We start from the raw sequence: 19,935 nt of genomic DNA on the forward strand, positions 1-19,935 counted from the left end.
AGTGGCCTGAAGGGTGACAGAGGAAGAGATTAGGAAGGAAGGAAGCTTCAAGAACATGGACCCACACAGCAGAGACGGGACCACAGGGAAGGAGCTCAACTCTCCTGTCTTGGCATCATTAGCATAATGCACACTCTCCCTGAGCGCTGGAATTTCAAGGCCATGGAGCCATGGTGAAGACTCTTGGCTGGAGGGGCCAGCCCCAGTGGTCTAGTGGTTAAGTTCAGTGTGCTCCGCTTTGGTGGCCCAGGTTCAGTTCCCAGGTGCGGACCTACACCACTCTGTTAGTGGCCATGCTGTGCTGGCAGCCCACATACTAAAGAATAGAGGAAGATTGGCACAGATGTTAGCTCAGGGTGAATCTTCCTCAGTAAACAAACAGAGTCTTGGCTGGGAACAGGACTTGAGCTTCCCATGCCTCCTTTTTATCTAGAGCAGTGGTTCTCAAAGTGTGGTCTCTGCACCAACAGCAGCAGCAGCACCTGGGAAGCTGTCAGAAATGCAAATTTGAACCCCCCAACCCCCAGATCTACTGAATCAGAAACCCTGGGGGTGGAGCCCAGCAATCTGGGTATGAGCAGCGCCCGCACCCGGGTGACCCTGATTCAGCTCTAGAGTCTCTTCACGCTACCCCACAGCCAGACCCAGGGAATCCCATCCTCCCAGTGCACCGGGCTCCATACTGCCTCTAGCTGAGCCCGAAACATCCCTCTCTTCCTCTCTGCTTTGCTCTTGTTCTGCCTTTGGGACTCAACTCGAGCGTCCCTGCCTCTGGGCCACGGGATGAGACTCCCCAGGCGGATTCAGATGCTGCTCCTCCGGCCCTCCTGGCCCCTGACTTACCTCCTCTTGGCAATTATCCAATGACATTTGAGCTGCTGGCTTATGCGTGTCCTACTCACTACAGTGTGAGATGTTTTGGTCATTTTGTTTTAATCCCCAGTGTCTGGCCAACGGAATTCTTAATATTTGTTGACTGAAGTAATAAAATACCTTTACAAAGAGTAATACTACTACTTCTTATAGTCTAATAACAATAATAATAATAATCTCTTCCACCCACAGCATCCTAGAGCAGTCCTATTCCCAGAGCCCCTTGCAAGCCTGGATTTCAAAAGTACGCTTTGCTGCTCCGACTAGGGAGCCGTGTGCAGGGAGGGAGCTGAGGAATTCCACAATCGATGGCGGGGGGCTACCTGAGCAGGGGCGCGAGTGCTGACCAGCGTCTCCTCCAGCTCACCCCTCTCTGGGTCTGTCCCAGGCTTCCGTGGGGGTGGGCTCCCATTCTGCAGGATGAGGGCATCTTGAACCAGCAGCCCTGAGTCCTTCACATTGGACAAATTCTTCTGTGGTAAATGTCACAGACGTGGCCTAAGGGGGACGTGCTGTTGGACAATCTGACAGACATTCCACAGAGGGGGCCTGACATGAGGCTCCACCACCAAACTCTTAAGATTTTCTGGATAATTCATGATTGCAGAATACAACGTCAATATATAAACATCAATTCTATCCCTATATACTAGCAAAAACAATTGGACATTGAAACTAAATAAGCAACACCATTTACGGTAGCACCAAAAATATGAAATGCTTAGAGATAAATTCGTCAAAAGATGTGCAAGACCTCTGCACTACGAAACGCTGCTGAGACAGATTAAGAAAACCTGAATAAATGCAGAGATTTACTGTGTTCATGAATTGGAAGGCTCAATTTTGTTAAGACTGCAGATATTTTGAAGCTTCCACCTGCTTTAACCCTGCCTTATCTCACTCTTTCTTATTTGTCTTTGTGTCTTCAATGTGTGCCTGGCACAAAGCAGGCATTCAGTGTTCATTGAACAAATGAATAAGGAATAGGATTAAATGTATGGGGAATAAATGAATAAAGACAGGGAGGGATCACAACTACCTAGGAGTGCTAGAAAAGGCTTCCTTCAAATGGACGGGGGATTCTGTGAGCTGTGATGAAAGGAGGAACATTAGACACACATGTCCTCTCATGAGTGAGTACACATTCATCTGCTGTAGCTTGGGGTCAGCTTGTGCAAGACAGTGACTGCAAACACCTTGGGAATATGGCCCAAGCTCATGTTCTGAAGGACCGTGTACTCTGTGCTAAAGAATTTATATTTCATTCTTCAGAATCAAGATGGAGGAGGGTACATTGAATATATTTAGTAGGAGTGTTCACTCATTCACGTTTTAAAACACTGGTTGAGCACCTGCTCTGGACCCAGCCTTGTGTTCAATACTGGGGTAAAACTGGTAAAGACAGAAACCGTCTCTGCTTCAGTTTGTGAGAGATGACATGAGTGGAGCCATGTTAACATAGAGGCAGAGCAGCCATTTCAGAGGAATCGCCTTGCACGTCTTGTTTTCTTTATCTTCCAAATTGGACCAAACCACTAACATTCCGAGAAGTCAGTAAGAACAAGAATAACCTGTTTGTAAGGACTGATAAAACTGGACTTTGCTGATGACAATTTCAAATCTAGCCTTTTGCCTAATGACCAAATCTCAAACCAATCAATGAAGAACAAACCCAGCCTTACCTCAACTAGCACCAATGAACTCTTCCTTAATACAACTTACCTTATCTTCTTCACTTTTCCCCGTAAAACCCCTGAGCCCCTCTCTTGTAACCAGAGCGCCTTTGAGTATCTGCTCGACTCTGTTCTCCTGAATTGCAATCCTTGAGACCCCAAATGAACTTTTTGCTTCTCTTGCAGTTTATGCCTCTTATTTGTTGATGAGCCATAAAACTGTAGTAGCTAACTGTGAGAACTATCTTTGTGCCAGGCAGTGTCAAATTCTTTACCACAGACCAATGAGATAGTTATTATTAACTTCACTAAATGTGAAGAAACAGAGTAAAGAAATTAAGAAACGAGAGTCATTTAAACTGCAGGCCAACTGAGTAAAAATATCTTTTTATTAAGGTACAATTAAGAAAAAATTAAGAGCACACATTTAAAAGGTACAGTTTACCAGAGGGGAAGGGGGTTTGAGGGTGGGCATAAGGGGTAAAGGGGCACATATATATGGTGACTGACAAATAATAATGTATAACTGAAATTTTACAATGTTACAAACTATTATGACACCAATAAAAACAAACATACAGTTTGATGGGTTTTGACAAATGTATACATTTTGGCACCACCATCATCAAGATATAAAACATTTCCATCACCCCAAAGGGTTCCCCTCTATCCTTTCCCAACCGTTGATCTGATTTCTAACATTACTTTGTCTCCCCTAGTGTTTCTTATAAACGAAACCATGCAGTATGTACTTTTGTGTCCTACTTCTTTGACTCAGCATGAATTTTGAGTTTCATCCATATTGTGGCAGCTAGTTCATTTTTATTTTGCTGAATTTAGACTTTTAAGGGAGAGAGAAAGACATTAACCATTATGATCACTTAATTAAGTAATTACAACAGCATTAAGTTAACCTAAGGATAAGTACAAGTGAAAGTATATCACCTTGTTTGTTGACAGTTCAGCTAATACCATACACTGGGGGAGCTATATAAGGTTTGGTTGAGTTTGTGGAAAATAAATGTTATTAAATCGTATCTCAAAAGAATCCTATGGCCTATTTTACGTCCTTAATATTTTTTAAATCAGTCCAGATGATGTTGCAAAGTGCTCTTCCTTGGCTCTTTATGCCTTCCCTTTACAGTTAGTGGAGGAAAAGGCTCCGTAAGGCGCATGCGCCTTTCCTGACCAGGGTTGCGAGCAACAGCCTCCAAACACAGCGCCACCTCCGCGCAGACGGCGGAGACGTCCGCTGTTCGGACGTGGCACTGCTTTCGCCCGCCCAATCCTGGGCGCCGCGGCGGTCACGTGCACGCTGGCACTAAGCAGGCCAGGCCTCGCCCACCGTCCGCGTACTCCCGTGAGCCTGGCCTTCGCCGCCCGAGGTCCCGACCGCCGAGGGCCTGGCTGCGCATGCGCAATGTGGCCAGTGGGCGGGACGCGGGATGCGGCGGCCGCGAAGTGGGGCGGGCGGCTGGCTGGGAGCGGGAGCCGTGCTGAGGGGGCGCAGCGCGGAGGCGGCTCCAGGCCGGGAAGGCTTGCGTTCCTCCCTCAGCTGCCAAAAGTAAACTTTGCTGTTCGTCTCGCGGCGCTCCCGAGACCTCGCCCCGGCCCCCGGGCGCGCCGCGGTCGGCGAGGAGCTTGCCTGAGTCAGGGCCTTGCTCCCTCCCCCGGTGCGGGGCCTCGGCGCCATGGACGCGACGGCGCTGGAGCGGGACGCCGTGCAGTTCGCCCGGCTGGCGGTGCAGCGCGACCACGAAGGTCGCTACTCCGAGGCGGTGTTTTACTACAAGGTAGGGCCGGGGCCCGCGGCTGCCGTCGGGAGGCCAGGGGGCGGGGTCCAGGTGCCGAGGCGGCCAGGCCCGCTGGGTTTTGCTTTCCCTCTCCTTGCTCTCCTTTTCAGGGGGGAGGCGACCCCGGCGGCAGAGGCCAGCCACAGCCCACGCGCACCCGGGCTCCGGCCACTCCGGGGAGGTCTGGTCGCGGCTTTGGAGCTCCCACTTCTCTGGCTACGGTCTCGGCTGGCAAATGCCCACCGTTGAGCTGCTATGGCGGCAGTAGTTAGGTAGGGGTCGTTCACCAGCTAGCTAATTCTTACTGTCGCTTGGCTCTGATTTGTGGCTGCTGGGACGTGGTCTCTGATCTATACTAACATAATGCATGTTCGTTGAAGAAAATAAGTAAAAAAGTAAACTAAAGAAGAATGAAACGTCTCTTGTCCCTAACATTTGACGTATATCTTTGTGCTTCTTTTTCTACGCATAGACGTGTACACACCTTTTTAAAAAACAAACTTGGATCGTACTGTCTATACTCTTTTTAACCTGTTCTTCTCATTTGACCTTAAAAAAATCATTGAGTTTACTTCTGCAATATGATCTTATTAATAATAGACGCATAGTATTCCGTTATGTGGATGTACCACGATTTATTTATAAACTCATTTGGGTTATTAGATTTATTCTGGTTTTCCAGCATCATCAGCAGTGGTGCGATTAATGTCCTTATAACTAATGCTTTCCACATTTCTTTGATATTCCTTTTGGATAGATTACTGGGGGCAGAATTATTAAAGAGTTTAAGCTTCCACAGTTCACCCTCTGCTCTCCAATCCCGAGGATTTGCAAACACCCCTCCAGCTCTGGCCGTGTCCTCTGCCTCCTTGTGGAGGTAGCTGTATCCTCATGACATTGTCACCTTTTCTTTTAGAAAGAATGTCAGACTTTGATAATACGGTAGCAGTAATTCTTTTTCCATAAACCTATACGCTGTCATTATGTGTGGTTTGCTTAGATTAATATTTTATTGTCTTCATTTTATAATCTAGAGGCTTTTGGTGTGTTTCATAATCATTCCTTTTGCACTTTTTTGGGACAATTTCGTGAAGGTGGTATTTCTTTAAAAGTAAAATTCTGTGTTTTAGTTTTGTGAAATAACCAATAAAAATTGAGAGGTTAAAGTAGTGCCATATAAAATAGCTTTTTCTAAAGCAAAAGAAAATACTATGCAGTGCCTCTTGTTTTGCTATAGGATGACATACATGTCATTACGAAGAATTATTTTATCCTTCAGAAAGTGGTTGTGCTTCTAGGAACGATTTATATAAAGTTTATCAAGTATTTAGTGTTTTCTGTCTTGATACTGTTCTGTAAGAGATTCCTTAATTGTTAGTCACTTGCAAACATAAATGAGATGAGTAAAATAAAATCGATACCAGCAATTTTAAAAATTGCCTTTATTTCTTTTAAGCAAGATAATTATTTGAAAATCGATATTTACATACAAGAGACCTGAAGGAGTAAAATACATATTTACACACATGTATGTCACGTCAGTTTATTGGTGTTAAACGTGGTATAATGTATTTAGGTAACGATGGTACAGAAGATATTTAATATTTACATGTATAAAGTTCTGTTTTCTTCCCCTGAAATATCTGAGTTACAGAGTGTAAGGAAATCTTATCTTTTCTATCCCCACAGCCTTTAGTCTGAATTTCCATTTGGATCAAAACTGAACTCTTCTTACTGATTTTGTTAAGTTCAGTGAAACAACTCCTGCTCCAATAACTGTATTCAAAAAGTGATGCTTGATAGATGGCTTCCTTGGATCCAGACAGTTAGGCATGAGGCTCCATGAAGTGCACATGCTTGCGTTACTGCAGAGAAGGTGGTGTTACTTGGAGAAATCTCTCTCTGGTCCTTCTCAGTGGTAGCATTGGTAACCTTCCTGGAATGATGATGGGGAGATTGGAGGCTCTTCCTCACTAGCCACCGCATGACTGGCTGTGAAAGTTGTGGAATAACTGGAAGAGGAATCCAGGTTTTCTTAATTAAAATAAGTTGATTTCATATGACTGAAATCTGCTTTAAAATGTGTCACCTTTTGACAGTATTTTCTGTAGAGAAAAAGATTTTTTTCCCACTGGGAGATATTTAACCTTTATAATTTCTTGTAATCTTTCCTTGACATTGAATTTTATTTTATTGGTTATTATTATCTGTTGTGATGTTTTAAGGCTCAGTTCACCTTTTCAAGGTGTATAATTTTAAGTCTGACCTATTGCATAAAGAAAAAAGAAAACAAAACATATAAATCACGGCTACTCTCAGAAAATATTTATAATCAGTCCCTCTTACTTGAGTTCATAAATTTTCAACAGTATGAGAAAATTGAGAGCATTGAGAACTGAAGAAAAGATATTGGAGGATTATATAGCTCATTTTCTTTATGAAAAAAATTACTGATATCTTAACGATATTCTTATTCTGTCATTCATAGAAACCAATAGTAAGTTAGAAAGTCGTCAAGAAAATTCAGATTGTAATTCATCTGTTAGATTTCTTTGAATTCTTTTTTTATTTCTAGGAAGCTGCACAAGCCTTAATTTATGCTGAGATGGCAGGATCAAGCCTAGAACATATTCAAGAAAAAATAAATGAGTATCTGGAAAGAGTCCAGGCTTTACATTCAGCAGGTTGGTAAAGGACTACTGAACTTGTCATGAGATTCTTTTTCTTCTCTCCACGTCTTACTTTTACCCCTATGTTCCTCTTTCCTTTTTGTTTTCATCTTTGGATCACAATCCTCACTCTCTTGCTGCTCATTCCTCTTTGGGTAATCACAACTTTAAAAGTCGTGCTATGGAAATAAGTGATAGATCTGTGAAGAGGAACCTTACAGATAGTATAGTACAATCTCCTAATTTCCCAGAGATGCAGAGATGGTGAATTATCTACATTCAAACAGTGTATCATTGGCAGAGTCAGGATTAGGACCCTATTAAGTCTTCTTTCTAAGTGTCTGTCACATGCCCTCTCCTGGTACTGAGATTAAATGTCTACTCCTCTTCAGTGTTGAGTGACTTCAACAGTAGGTGCACTGTCTCTTCTATGTCGTTATCCTCAGCCTCAAGACCTTAGCTAAACTCTTTTTTTAACCATATCTTGGAAAAGCAACATGTAAGCAGAGACGTGGAACAACTTGTATTTATTTTTGTAACAGCATGGCAGATGCAATGAAACAGGTACACACAGGCTTAATGATCACAGTGTTGTTAGTTAGAGGTAAGTGGTTCCTGTCAAAATCTGCTGTTCACATGCATACAAAAGAAAATGATTATCTGTTGACATTTTGTTTGAGAAATGCTTTCATTTCACTAAGGGCTCTTTTTAACCCTTTTTTTCTGTGGCTGTATAATAATGCCACAAACAGCTTAGAGGAATCTTTACTTATTCAGCATTGCCCAGTGGACTTTGTGCTATTTTCCACACTCATTCTGAATTGATACGAGGAGTTAGTTATAAGCACATTGTTAGGATAAAGTAGATTTGATTGTTGGATTTCTTGTTATGACAATCCCCTTAAAGACAAGGTGGTTTGGTTTAAGACAGTGCCCAGAAATTACGTGTATTGAGAAGTAGACCGCTTGTGTATCAGGGCCTTACTTGATACAAAGTTATACTGATTCGTGTGTTCAAAATACCGTGTAATTCAAAGGAACTTCATTTTCCTAGCTAAGAAAATGAAGTCCATAAATTTAATTGCCAATAGTCAGGAACTTTATTTCAGAAACAGTGTTTTCAAATAAAATTATCTTTTAAGTATGGAAAGTATTGCATGTATTGAAAAATGCACTGCCTGTGTATCAGGGTCTCACTTGGAACAAAATTATAGTGATTCATGTATTCAAAATAGAGGAACCTCATTTTCCCAGCCAAGTAAATGAAGTTCTTAGATTTATAAATATGACATTTATAAATGTGATATTCAGGCATAGAATGAGACAGCCCTAATTTCTTGAAGAATAAAGACTTGCCAGTGAAACAAAAGTAAAGTTCAAAAGATTTTTAAAGCATAACATACTTTGTTTTACCAGCTTTTTGACCCATTTTGTTCAACAAATGGAGTGTAATCTGTAGAGAATTAAATGGTTCTGTAATTATTGTTTTAAGCAGAAGAACTCTTTTTCAAACTCCAATTTTTCTTTTCTTTTTTTGTTTTTATTTTTTGGTGAGGAAGATTAGCCCTGAGCTAACATCTGTTGTCAATCCTCCTCTTTTTGCTGAGGAAGATTGGCTGTGGGCCACCATCTGTGCCCATCTTCCTCTACTTTATATGTGGGACCCCTGCCACAGCATGGCTTAACAAGCGGTGCGTAGGTCCACACCCAGGATCTGAACCCGAGAACCCCGGGCAGCCAAAGCAGAGCATGTGAACTTTACCACTATGCCACAGGGCTGGCCCCCTAGAACCCTCATTTTTAAAACAGATAAAGTCTGCTGACAGTCAAGAGACTGTTGAGAGATGAGTTGAGTTTTGGATGGGGAAAGGTAACACAGTTTGAAATTCACCAGTGTAGTACAGAGAGCTCAAGACTTGGAATTAAAAGATCTAAGTTGAGTTCCTACCCTTCCACTTTGTAGCTTTGAAACCTTGGGCTAGATAAGTCATTCTCACCTAGGAGCAATTTTGCACCTAAGGAGACATTTGGCAATAGCTGGAGAGATTTTTGGTTTTTACACTAGGAGGAGGGGAGGAGTATGCTACTGGCGTCTAGTTGGATAGAGGCCAGGAATATTGCTAAAAATCCTACAATGCCCAGGACAGTCCGCAGCAAAGAATTATCCAGCCAAAAATGTCAGTACAGTCATGCATCACTTAACGACAAGGACATCTTCTGAGAAATGTGTCGTTAGGTGATTTCGTCGTCGTGTGAACGTCATAGAGTATACTTAAGCAAACCTTGATGATATAGTCTGCTATGCACCTAGACTACATGGTCCTAATCTTATGGGACCACTGTCGTATATGCAGTCCATCATTGATCTAAACGTCGTTATGTGGTGCATGATTGTAGTGCCAAGGCTGTGAAACCCTGGGCTAGCTATTTTAACATTTTTGAGCTTTGTTATCTTCATTGTATAAGTGGGATTAGTACATACTTCAGACAGATATTACTGAGGGTTAAAGTTTTAAAAAGATCACCACATACTTTTAAGAGACAAACAAGTATAAAGCTTTTTTTTTTAAGTAACAGCTTTATTGAGATATAATTCACGTACCGTAGAATTCACTGTTTTGAAGTATATAATTTGGTGGGTTTTAGTATATTCCCAGAGTTGTGCAGCCATTACCACTATCTAATTTTAGAACATTTTTGTCACTCCAAAAAAAAACCTCTTATCCATTAGCCTTCACTTCTCATTCCTCTCACCTCCTAGCCTCTAGCAACCACTAATCTATTTTCTGTCTCCATGAATTTGCCTATTCTGTACATTTCATGTAAATGGAATAATCTAATATATGGCCTTTCATGTCTGGCTTCTTTCATTTAGCATGATGTTTTCAAGGTTTTATCCATGTTGTAGCATGCATCAGTACTTCATTCTTTTTTTATGACTGAATAATATGCCATTGTATTAATATACCACATTTTGTTTATCTGTTCATCAGTTGGCGGACAGGGACTTGTTTTTACCTTTAGGCTATTACAAATAACGCTGTCAAGAACATTTGTGTATATGTTTTTGTGTGGACATACATTTTCACTTCTCTTCAGTACATACCCAGGAGTGAAATTGCTGGGTCATATGGTAGCTTTATGTCTAACTTCTTGAGGAACTGCTGGAGTGTTTTCCAAAGTGGCTACCCCATTTTACAATTCCACCAGCAATGTATGAGGCTTCCATTTTTTTCATATCTTTTATCAAAACTTGTTATTTTCTGTCTTTTCAATTTTAGCCATCCTAGTGGGTGTAAAGTGGCATCTTGTGGTTTTCATATGTATTTCCCTGCTGGCTAATGATGTTGAATATCTTTTCAGATGCCACTTGGCCATTTGAATATCTTCTTTGGAGAAGTGGCTACACAGATCCTTTATCCATTGTATAAGTCAGGGCTCTGCAGAGAAACAGAACCAATAGGATATATATAACAAAACATATTATGAGCAATTGGCCCATGTGATTATAGGGGCTAAAAAGTCTTGCTGTCTACCATCTGCAAGCTGGGGACCCAGGAAAGCCAGTGATGTAGTTTAGTCCAAGTCCGAAGGCCTGAGAACCAGGGGAGCTGGTGGTGTAAGTCCCAGTCCTGAGGGCAGGAAAAGACCAATGTCTCCCAGCTTAAGCAGTTAGGCAGCGAGAGCAAATTCTCTCTTCCTTTGCCTTTTTGTTCTGCTCAGTCCCTCAGTGGGTTAGATGATGCACACCCACATTTGGGAGGGCAGTCTGCTTTTACTACCAATTCAAATGCTAATTTCATTCAGAAACACCCACTTAGACATACCAGAACTCATGTGTAGCCAAATAATCTGGGGGCAGCCTGTGCTCCAGTCAAGTTGACATAAGTTGATGATATAATTAATCATCACACTCATTTTTTAAATTGGAGTTGTCTTTTTATTGTTGAGTTGTAAGAGATCTTTGTATAGTCTTGATGCAAGTCCCTTGTAGGTGTATACTTTATATTAAAAACAAATAGAAACCCTTATTTCTTTTTTTTTCATTTTATTTTATTTATTTTTTATATCAGATGCATTTTTTTTCCTTTTTTTTTGTTTATTGCAGTAATATTGGTTTATAGCATTGTATAAATTTCAGGTGTACATCATTATACTTCTATTTCTGCAGGGGTTACATCATGTTCTCATGTTCCCCACGCAAACACTAATTAGAATCCATCACCACACACATGTGCCTAATTATCCCTTTCACCCTCCTTGCTCCCCCCTTCCCCTCTGGTAACCACCAATCCAATCTCTGTCTCTGTGTGTTTGTTTGTTGTTGCTATTATCTACTACTTAATGAGTGATATCATAAGGTATTTGACCTTCTCGCTCTGACGTATTTCACTTTGCATAATACCCTCAATGTCCATCCATGTTGTCACAAATGGCTGGATTTCATCATTTCTTATGGCTGAATAGTATTCCATTGTGTGTATATACCACATCTTCTTCATCCATTCGTCCCTTGATGGGCACTTAGGTTGCTTCTAAGTCTTGGCTGTTGTGAATAACGCTGCAGTGAACACAGGGGTGCATGTATCTTGACGCATTGGTGTTTTCAAGTTCTTTGGCTAAATACCCAGCAGTGGAATAGCTGGATCATATGGTAGTTCTATCCTTAATTTTTTGAGGAATCTCCATACTGGCTCCACTCCAAACTGGCTGCACCAGTTTGCACTCCCACCAGCAGTGTATGAGAGTTCCTTCTCTCCACATCCTCTCCAACACATGTTGTTTCCTGTCTTGTTAGTTATAGCCATTCTGACGGGCGTGAGGTGATATCTCATTGTAGTTTTGATTTGCATTTCCCTGATAGTTAATGATGTTGAACATCTTTTCATGTGCCTGTTGGCCATCTGTATATCTTCTTTGGAGAAATGTCCGTTCAGGTCTTTTGCCCATTTTTTAATTGGGTTAGTTTTTTTGTTGTTGAGATGCACGAGTTCTTTATGTATTTTGGAGATTAAGCCCTTATCAGATGTATGGTTTGCAAATATCTTCTCCCAGTTGTTAGGTTGTCTTTTCGTTTTGTTGATGGTTAGAAACCCTTATTTCAAAGAGCAGTAAAAATATACGGTAGCTTAATCTGGACCCAGATGAATAAGAAACAGCAGGAACTTTATCATCAGGGCCTAGTATATAATATCACACAATTATTATCTGTACTGAAGAAAATTTTTTTTAATTACCTTAAAATATAATTGAGTTTCTTTAGATTTATCATTTTCCAAGTTTTTGTTTTGTTTTGGGGGGTAGTATGTGAGGAGAACTCCTGTGTTTTATTTTTTAAATGAAGGAAGTGCTGGTAAGGAGAGAGAGAAATTCAGGGAAAAAATTTGTTGAATAACAAATACATTTTTGATATTCCTAGTTTGTGGTGTTTATTATGTGGTGAGTTAAACAAGTGGGGACTTTTTTTTTAGGCCTTAAAATCAAGATTGAAAAGAGAAGGAGGGATTAGTCATTTTCTTAAGTGTTTTTTGACCTTACTAAACTTTTTAAATGAAGGGTTATAGAATTTTGGTAAAGAAGGTCTTAAATGTATTAAAATAGTGTGTTACTCCCTGGATATATATATGTAGGTATAATGTTTCTTCTATATGGCTTTTTTCCTATCCTAGTTCAGTCAAAGAATGCAGATCCTTTGAAATCGAAACATCAGTTGGATTTAGAGCGTGCCCATTTCCTTGTTACACAAGCTTTTGATGAAGACGAAAAAGGGAATGTTGAAGATGCTATAGAGTTGTATACAGAAGCTGTAGATCTCTGTCTGAAAACCGTATGTATAACTACCAGTTCAATTTAATGGAATTATTCTAAGAAATTTCTTCCCTTATTAGTGAATTTTGCTTAACAATTCCTTAAAGAAAAAAATTATTGTATCATTATAAATGTAATTAAATTGCTCCTCATTAAAAAATGATGGGTAGAAAATTAATAATAGATTTTAACATCTTGTTAAAAATTTGACAGTATTGAGTCATTAGGCTATTTTTTTTTTAAATTACAGGTACTATTTTTTAACCTTTTTATACCTATATAACTAAAATCAACTTATTACAGGAAGAATTCACCATCACAAATCTATGAATTTAGGATAAATTTCCCGTTTTTTTCAGTTTCATTCACTAAAAAATAAGGTAGTTGTTTGGGAGAGCTTTATTACTTTGCAGTGTAAAATCTACGTGCTGAGTGTCGTTTACGGCTCCCTGAGGAGCCCTGATTGGGACTGCTAGATTTAAGGGTCACCTGGTGCATAAGAGCAGTGCATTTGATGGGAGGATATGGCGAAGTGGTAGAGAGTGGTGTTCTCAGTATTGTCAGAGGGCTGGCTTTTTGTCCAGGGGAACCATCAAGCCTGATTTCTCTAGGTACCCGAGACTGGAGATAAGTGCTGGTCTTCTGAGGTTCCTGCTGCTCAGCCTTCCATGGCACCGTGGTCGTACAGTTGTGATCCAGTTAACCACATTAAGTGGTCTTAACGTTGACCTCAGTGACAGATTTTCAGCGCTATTTTAAATGATACCTTTAAGGATGAAAATAAACTATCTTCTTTGTTCTCTCAGCATTTCAAGAAGTGTAATGTGCATTGTAAATTTTTTTGCTTAGAGATGTTATGGATCAAGCAAATTAAAAAAGTTATGCTTCAGAATGTCTGTCTCTCTTTCTCTTAAGTCTTCTGAAACTGCTGATAAAACTCTGCAAAATAAACTGAAACAGTTGGCTCGACAGGCACTAGATAGGTGAGTTTTGGTCACGCAAGTTCTTATCAATGATGGCAGTGTACTGTGTTACTTAAATGTGACAGATTTATCTAAATGTATGGTAGAGTTCATAGTAACAAACCTCCATCTCAGAGATCCAGATCTCTGAGATCTGGAGCTCATATACTTCTTCCTCTGAGTGAATCTACTCCTCTCTCGTTCCCTGCTTTAAACTCAAGAAATAACAAATAGTCAAGAAATGTTTTATTTAGTTTTTATGTGTAAAACGAAAATGATTATGATATTTGAAATGGAAGACTTTCCTTCTGTTGTGTAAAATCAGACTTCCAAAGAGAACTTACAGAAGGCCTTCCAGAGCTACTACTAAAAATAGAGAAATTGAGAATGAGCTGGCTTGCAGCCGTACACATACCCCAAATTATACAGAGTGTCTAGCTCCTTGCACTCTTTGCTCAAATGTCACCTTTTCAATAGGGCATGCCCTAACCATTCTATTTAAAATGGAATCTCCTCCAGTACTTTCATCCTGCTTACTGTATTCTAATATTCTTTCCCATAACTCTTACCACTTTCTAAGGTATATGAAATTTACCAGTTTATCATGTTTATTATTAATATCTGTGTCTCTTCCAACCCTCAACCCCCAGTGTAAGCCCTGTGAGGGCAGAGAATTTTCTCTGTCTTGTTCAACGCCAACCAAGCACCTAGCAGAGTGCCAGACATATAGTCTGTGCTCAGTATGTATTTGTTGAAAGAATAGATTTGCACAAGAGAATTATACCTCTTGAAGAGTATTATAGACCAAGGAAAGGGGTGGAAGTTACATTTATAGTTATAGCATGAATTAATAAAATTACCTCCTTTTGAGGCTCTGGCTAGGTAGTTGTACCACCCCCAGCCCTTCTTTTTTTATTGAGGTATAACAGTCTTCTCTCCTTTTCATTACCGCCATCTAACCTTTAGTTTGTTCCTCCAGATACATGAGCATATGAGCAGTTGACACACAGTTATCTTCTCCATTTTAGAATCATAGATGATGTTTTTTACCTATGTGGATAACCCATCCAATATTCTCTAAGAGCATCCTAAGCACAGGGGGATCCACTCTAGAAAAAATGTACATAAACTTTTTTTTTGCATGTAATCTCAGTGTTCACCAGACTCCTGAAGCTCATGTATGGACCTCAGGTTAAGAACTTCTATTTTTTACCTTGTTAGTCCTTTGATAAAACAAAGTCAAAATTCCCTTGAATATCACATAAGGCCTTCCATGGTCCAACCCCTGCCACTGGTCTCATTTCCTCCTGCCTCTCGTTTACACTGTTCACAGGGGCTCCTTCCATTTTTGGAAATTACTTTAACTCAACTATGCTGTTTCGTACTTCTGCACATGCTATTCTCTCTACTTAGAATGCTTCCTCACTCCCTAGGTGGACTTCTCTGCAGCTCAAACATCAATTCAAAAAAACCTTCCCTGAATCACCCTCTTTTCCCAGTCATTAAGTTAATATCTTCTGCTGTGTGTTCACTCACATGTAATACTCCTGTCCCAGTATCTGTCACTTTCGATGCAGTTGTCTTTCTTTCCCCACAAAACTATGAGCACCTTAAGAGTAGGGATTGAGTTTTATATATTCTTGTATCCCCCTTACTTTGCGTTGTATCTGACATGCAGTAAGTGCGCAATTAATGTTATCAATAGAATAGTTGCAAAAATGCTTAATTTACCTTTAGGAGTAGCTTAAGTAGTTGACTAGTATGTAAGAATTTTATATACTAATTTTGCGTTAGGAATGCTTGACTGGTTCTTCAAGTAAATTTTGTTTTCTGGAGAGCTTAAGTGTGAGAAGGGAAACTAGAACAGTTTTTCTGTACCTCTCTCTGTTATAGAGCTGAAGCATTGAGTGAGCCTTTAACAAAGCCACTATGCAAAGTCAAGTCAACGAATATTAAACCAAAGCCACCTCCAATGAGAGCACATTTTCCACTAGGAACTAATCCCTTCCTTGAAAGACCTCAGCCATTTATAAGTCCACAGTCATGCGATGCACAAGGACAGAGATATACAGCAGAAGAAATAGAAGTTCTCAGGTAAATCAGTTTATGATTCATTGTAACAATTTTGTTAACCAACGCAGGTAATTTTATTCCTGTTAGGTTTGCTGAGTCATATTCACATCTTTGTTATAATGTGTTGTGCTATTCTGTAATTATAAATTATATTGTTATATAGTCACAACTTTCGAAATAGTTAAAATTTGTTCTAATATATTTTAGTTAGCATTTCTACTAGAATATGTTTTTCTGAAAATCCTAATAATATTCTTCAGAACTGAGCACTAAAGGTTAGGGGGCAAAATAGAGCTATGGCAGACCACTCATAATCTGTGCGACTTGTAACCAGAGCCCTAATGGGAGAAAAAAATGTTACCTTGAAACAGTAGTCTAGGCCAGGGTTCAGCAAAGGAAAGCCTTAACCTATGAGTGGTTTTTACATTTCTTTAAAGGGTTGTAAAAAAGAAAACAAAAAAAACCCCAGAAGACTATGTGACAGAGACCTCATTGCAAAGCCAAAACTGTATACTGTCTGGCCCTTTACAGAAAACGTTTGCCAACTCCTGGTCTAGGAAGCCAGCTCAGTTTCTGAAAGCAGCCTTGGGGTATTAAAAATGCAAAACAGCCATGATGTGGAAATCCTTGTGCTTGCATTCTGAGCCAGTGTAGGTGGGATAAATCTCTGAGCCAGTGTGGCTGGTCTTCACTTGGGCTCTGGAGGAGATCCAACCTGCTTAGAGTTGTGCAAGTCATGTAGTTGCTCATTTTTAATTTCCTAAAATTGAGCTGAAAGGGCTCCTTCCTATGTAGTAGCCACCTGAGGCATTTTTCTTTCTTTTCCTACAGAAGATTTTAATTTTACTCCCATTAATCTGGCTCATTTTGCCTAGAAAAAATCACGTATGAACCAACACAGCACAAAGCAGGGCAAAGAAAGGTGATTTTGAAGCTGAGAGACAATAACAGTCCAACACTTTGTCTACTTAGCATCCATATGCTCCCTTTTACACACATTTGAAATTCCATACCACAACAGAACAACTCTGTATTTCTACCTAACAAAATGCAGCTATCCTTCATACAAGTGAAAAGTTCTCATCCTCTCTAGATGAGGATGCACGCAGTCATTGTACCCATTGCTGGCTGTGTAAATTAGTCCTTAAATTCAGTCACAGTCTCACTGAATAGTTTCCTAGAGACTAAGTTGTGAAGTTACCCTGCTGCTACTTCTAAATAAATTGAGGGAAAGAAACAGATAGAAGAAGGAAATAGTTATTATGTTCAAATAAACATCTACACAAAATGAAAAGAAAATATGCAAAGCTACTACAAACCACGTTTCTTTAATTTGTCAAGAAGCCATAGCTGATAGCTATGACACTTCCTTCTTCCGCTACCCATTCCATATTCTCCAGAAAATAGGAAGAACATATCTTCCAGAATTGTAAATGTCATGTTTTTTGAAATCCGAAATAAGCATTGCTTTCTCCCTTTGGGCTTAGGATAGAATTTACTTTGTGTTCTGGTGTCAAGGACACTTGATAACTGTAGTATAGGCCTATTTTGAGACTGCTGTTTAGTTGTAAAGGATGTTAATCTTAAAAGAATAACTCTTATTGAATTGAATCGAATCAGTTATTTTTTGGTATTCAGCTATTTTATGAAAATTTTGTCCAAATAAAGATAACATGAGATTGTCAGTTTAACTTTATTATGGTATCATACCTTGTTATTCAAATTTTAAAGAGTTTAAATAAGATTGGTAATTAAGGTAGACCTGAACATTTACTTTAGATTTTTTCTTGTGTTTTATAGGACAACATCAAAAATAAATGGTATAGAATATGTTCCTTTCATGAATATTGATCTGAGGGAACGTTTTGCATATCCGATGCCTTTCTGGTAAGTAAACACTATTGCAATTTTTACTTCCAAGATTGTTTTAATTTTTCAGCACTTTTTCCATACTCTGAAGTCCAATTTAATTCATAGCCTTGAAATTAAAATTTGTAATAAAAAGTTTTGATTGGAAGAGAGGTATGACTGTGGGAAGGAGGTGGGGCAACACATAGCAAGAGTACCTCTGTTATTATTTACCTAGTATTGGGCACATACGGATCTCCTTTTGCCTGATAACTATTCTCATCGTGCCTAGCACACTACCTGGCACAAAGTAAGTACACTCATGCATTGCCTAATGATAGGGATACGTTCTGAGAAATGTGTTGTTAGGCAATTTCTTTGTTGAGAGAATATGTCATAAAGTGTACTTACACAAACCTAGATGGCATAGCCTACTACTCACTGAGGCTATATGGTACTAATCTGATGGGACCTCGGTTGTATGTGCAGTTCATTGTTGATCAAGACATCATTATATGGCGTGTGACTGTACTCAGTAAATATTTGTCAAATTGGTCTTTGAATCACAACATAAATGCAAGTCAGTAAAGGAATTGAATGGAAAGTAGAATAGAATGACAATACCATTGTTTACTAAGAAGATAGAGTTCAAGAAAGGATTAATTATGAAGGTGTTAGTTAGCATAGCCTTCCAGGATAGTGGCAGCTTATGTCAAGAGCCTTAAAAATATTGTTTGGGGGCCGGCCCCGTGGCTTAGCGGTTAAGTGCGCGTGCTCCACTACTGGCGGCCTGGGTTCGGATCCCGGGCGTGCACCGACGCACCGCTTCTCTGGCCGTGCTGAGGTGGCGTCCCACATACAGCAACTAGAAGGATGTGCAATCAGGATATACAACTATCTACTGGGGCTTTGGGGGAAAAAAAAAACGGAGGAGGATTGGCAATAGATGTTAGCTCAGAGCCAGTCTTCCTCAGCAAAAAGAGGAGTATTGGCATGGATGTTAGCTCAGGGCTGATCTTCCTCACAAAAAAAAAATATATATATTGTTTGGTTCAGGACTCCCAGTTTCTGGTTATCCTGAGGAAGTAAAAATTTGGTCAAAGATAAGTATAATAAGAGCATTCATGAAAGCATCTGTTACAGCAAAAAATTATTAAACTAAATATCCAACAATATGGGAGTGATTAAATAATGGCACATCCATATTATTAAATATTATGCTACTCATAAAAAGTAAGTCTTGAGAAAATGCTTGCAGTATAATAAATCAAAAAAGATAGAAAATTATACATATAAATCCAAATTTTATTTTTCTTTTCATATATTTATAGATATGTAGAAAAATGTAATGATACACATCAAAATGTTTACAGTGATTATATCTCGGTAGCAAAATTGGGTGATTTAACTATTTAAAATATTTTTATTTTTCAAAATTTCTGCAATGAGCATGTTTATTATCAGAAAAAAATCAGAGTTGAATGCTTATCATATCACAGAATATATGAAAGGCTCTATAAAGAACAGAAGAACTGCTTTCTCATTTTCTAGTGTTTTGCTGTTCTTGATGGGCACAGTTAGACATCTGAAAGCCAATAAGTTATCAACCTAATTTCTTCGTTCAGGCAACCATGTGATGCTAGTTACTGATTGGAATCTAAGAAATTTTTATATTTGAGAAGCTTTATAGTATTAATGTTAAGGGCACAGATTCTAGAGCCAAACTGACCAATTTCATATCCTGTGTGACCCTGGGCAAGCTTTTAAATCTGTCTCAGATTTTAAAATAATAATGGAATCTACCTCATAATGTTACTGTGATGATTAAATGAGTTAATAAAATAGAATGGTGCTTGTTATATAGCAAGTACTATATAATAAGGTTTAACTGTTACAATGATTTTGTTAAATACTAAATTATATTACATAGTTTGGCTATACATTTCAGATACTTTAAAAATGTTTATACCCCTTGAACCGGTAATTTCACTTCAGGAAACCAATTCTAAAAAATATTTACAGATGTGATTTATATAAAAGATATTCATCAATATTATTATAATTGTGAAAATGTGAATCACTTATTTTAGTATGTTCTTAAATGGTTATATTCAAGTAGAGATGTGAGCTTGTAGTTCCAATCTTTGTGTAATGAATTAAGATAAATCATATTTTTAGTGCTCGTACAACAGAATGTCATAAGAAAAATATACAGCCACAATCAAGTTTTTAAGAA

At 39.2% G+C, this 19,935-nt stretch overlaps 1 protein-coding gene across 4 annotated transcripts in view; it reads left to right on the plus strand.

Annotated features, from left to right (window-relative positions):
- Window positions 1–4,010: 4,010 nt before the first annotated feature.
- CAPN7 (calpain 7) overlaps window positions 4,011–19,935 on the plus strand; it is a 39,704-nt gene continuing 23,779 nt past the window's right edge. The window contains exons 1-6 of one of the 4 annotated variants that reach the window (XM_087430578.1): window positions 4,011–4,339; window positions 6,915–7,023; window positions 12,678–12,835; window positions 13,732–13,799; window positions 15,672–15,872; window positions 17,652–17,738. In XM_087430578.1, coding sequence (XP_087286704.1) covers window positions 4,238–4,339; window positions 6,915–7,023; window positions 12,678–12,835; window positions 13,732–13,799; window positions 15,672–15,872; window positions 17,652–17,738 — 725 coding nt within the window. In that variant the 5' untranslated portion in view covers window positions 4,011–4,237. Of the gene's footprint in view, window positions 4,340–4,436; window positions 4,612–6,914; window positions 7,024–12,677; window positions 12,836–13,731; window positions 13,800–15,671; window positions 15,873–17,651; window positions 17,739–19,935 lie in introns of those variants that run through there. The other 3 variants (XM_004419385.3, XM_087430576.1, XM_087430577.1) reach the window with 3 other exon arrangements.

Source organism: Ceratotherium simum, chromosome 5 (genome assembly GCF_057802395.1).
Source record: "Ceratotherium simum simum isolate JZ-2026a chromosome 5, ASM5780239v1, whole genome shotgun sequence".
Lineage (NCBI taxonomy): Eukaryota > Metazoa > Chordata > Mammalia > Perissodactyla > Rhinocerotidae > Ceratotherium > Ceratotherium simum.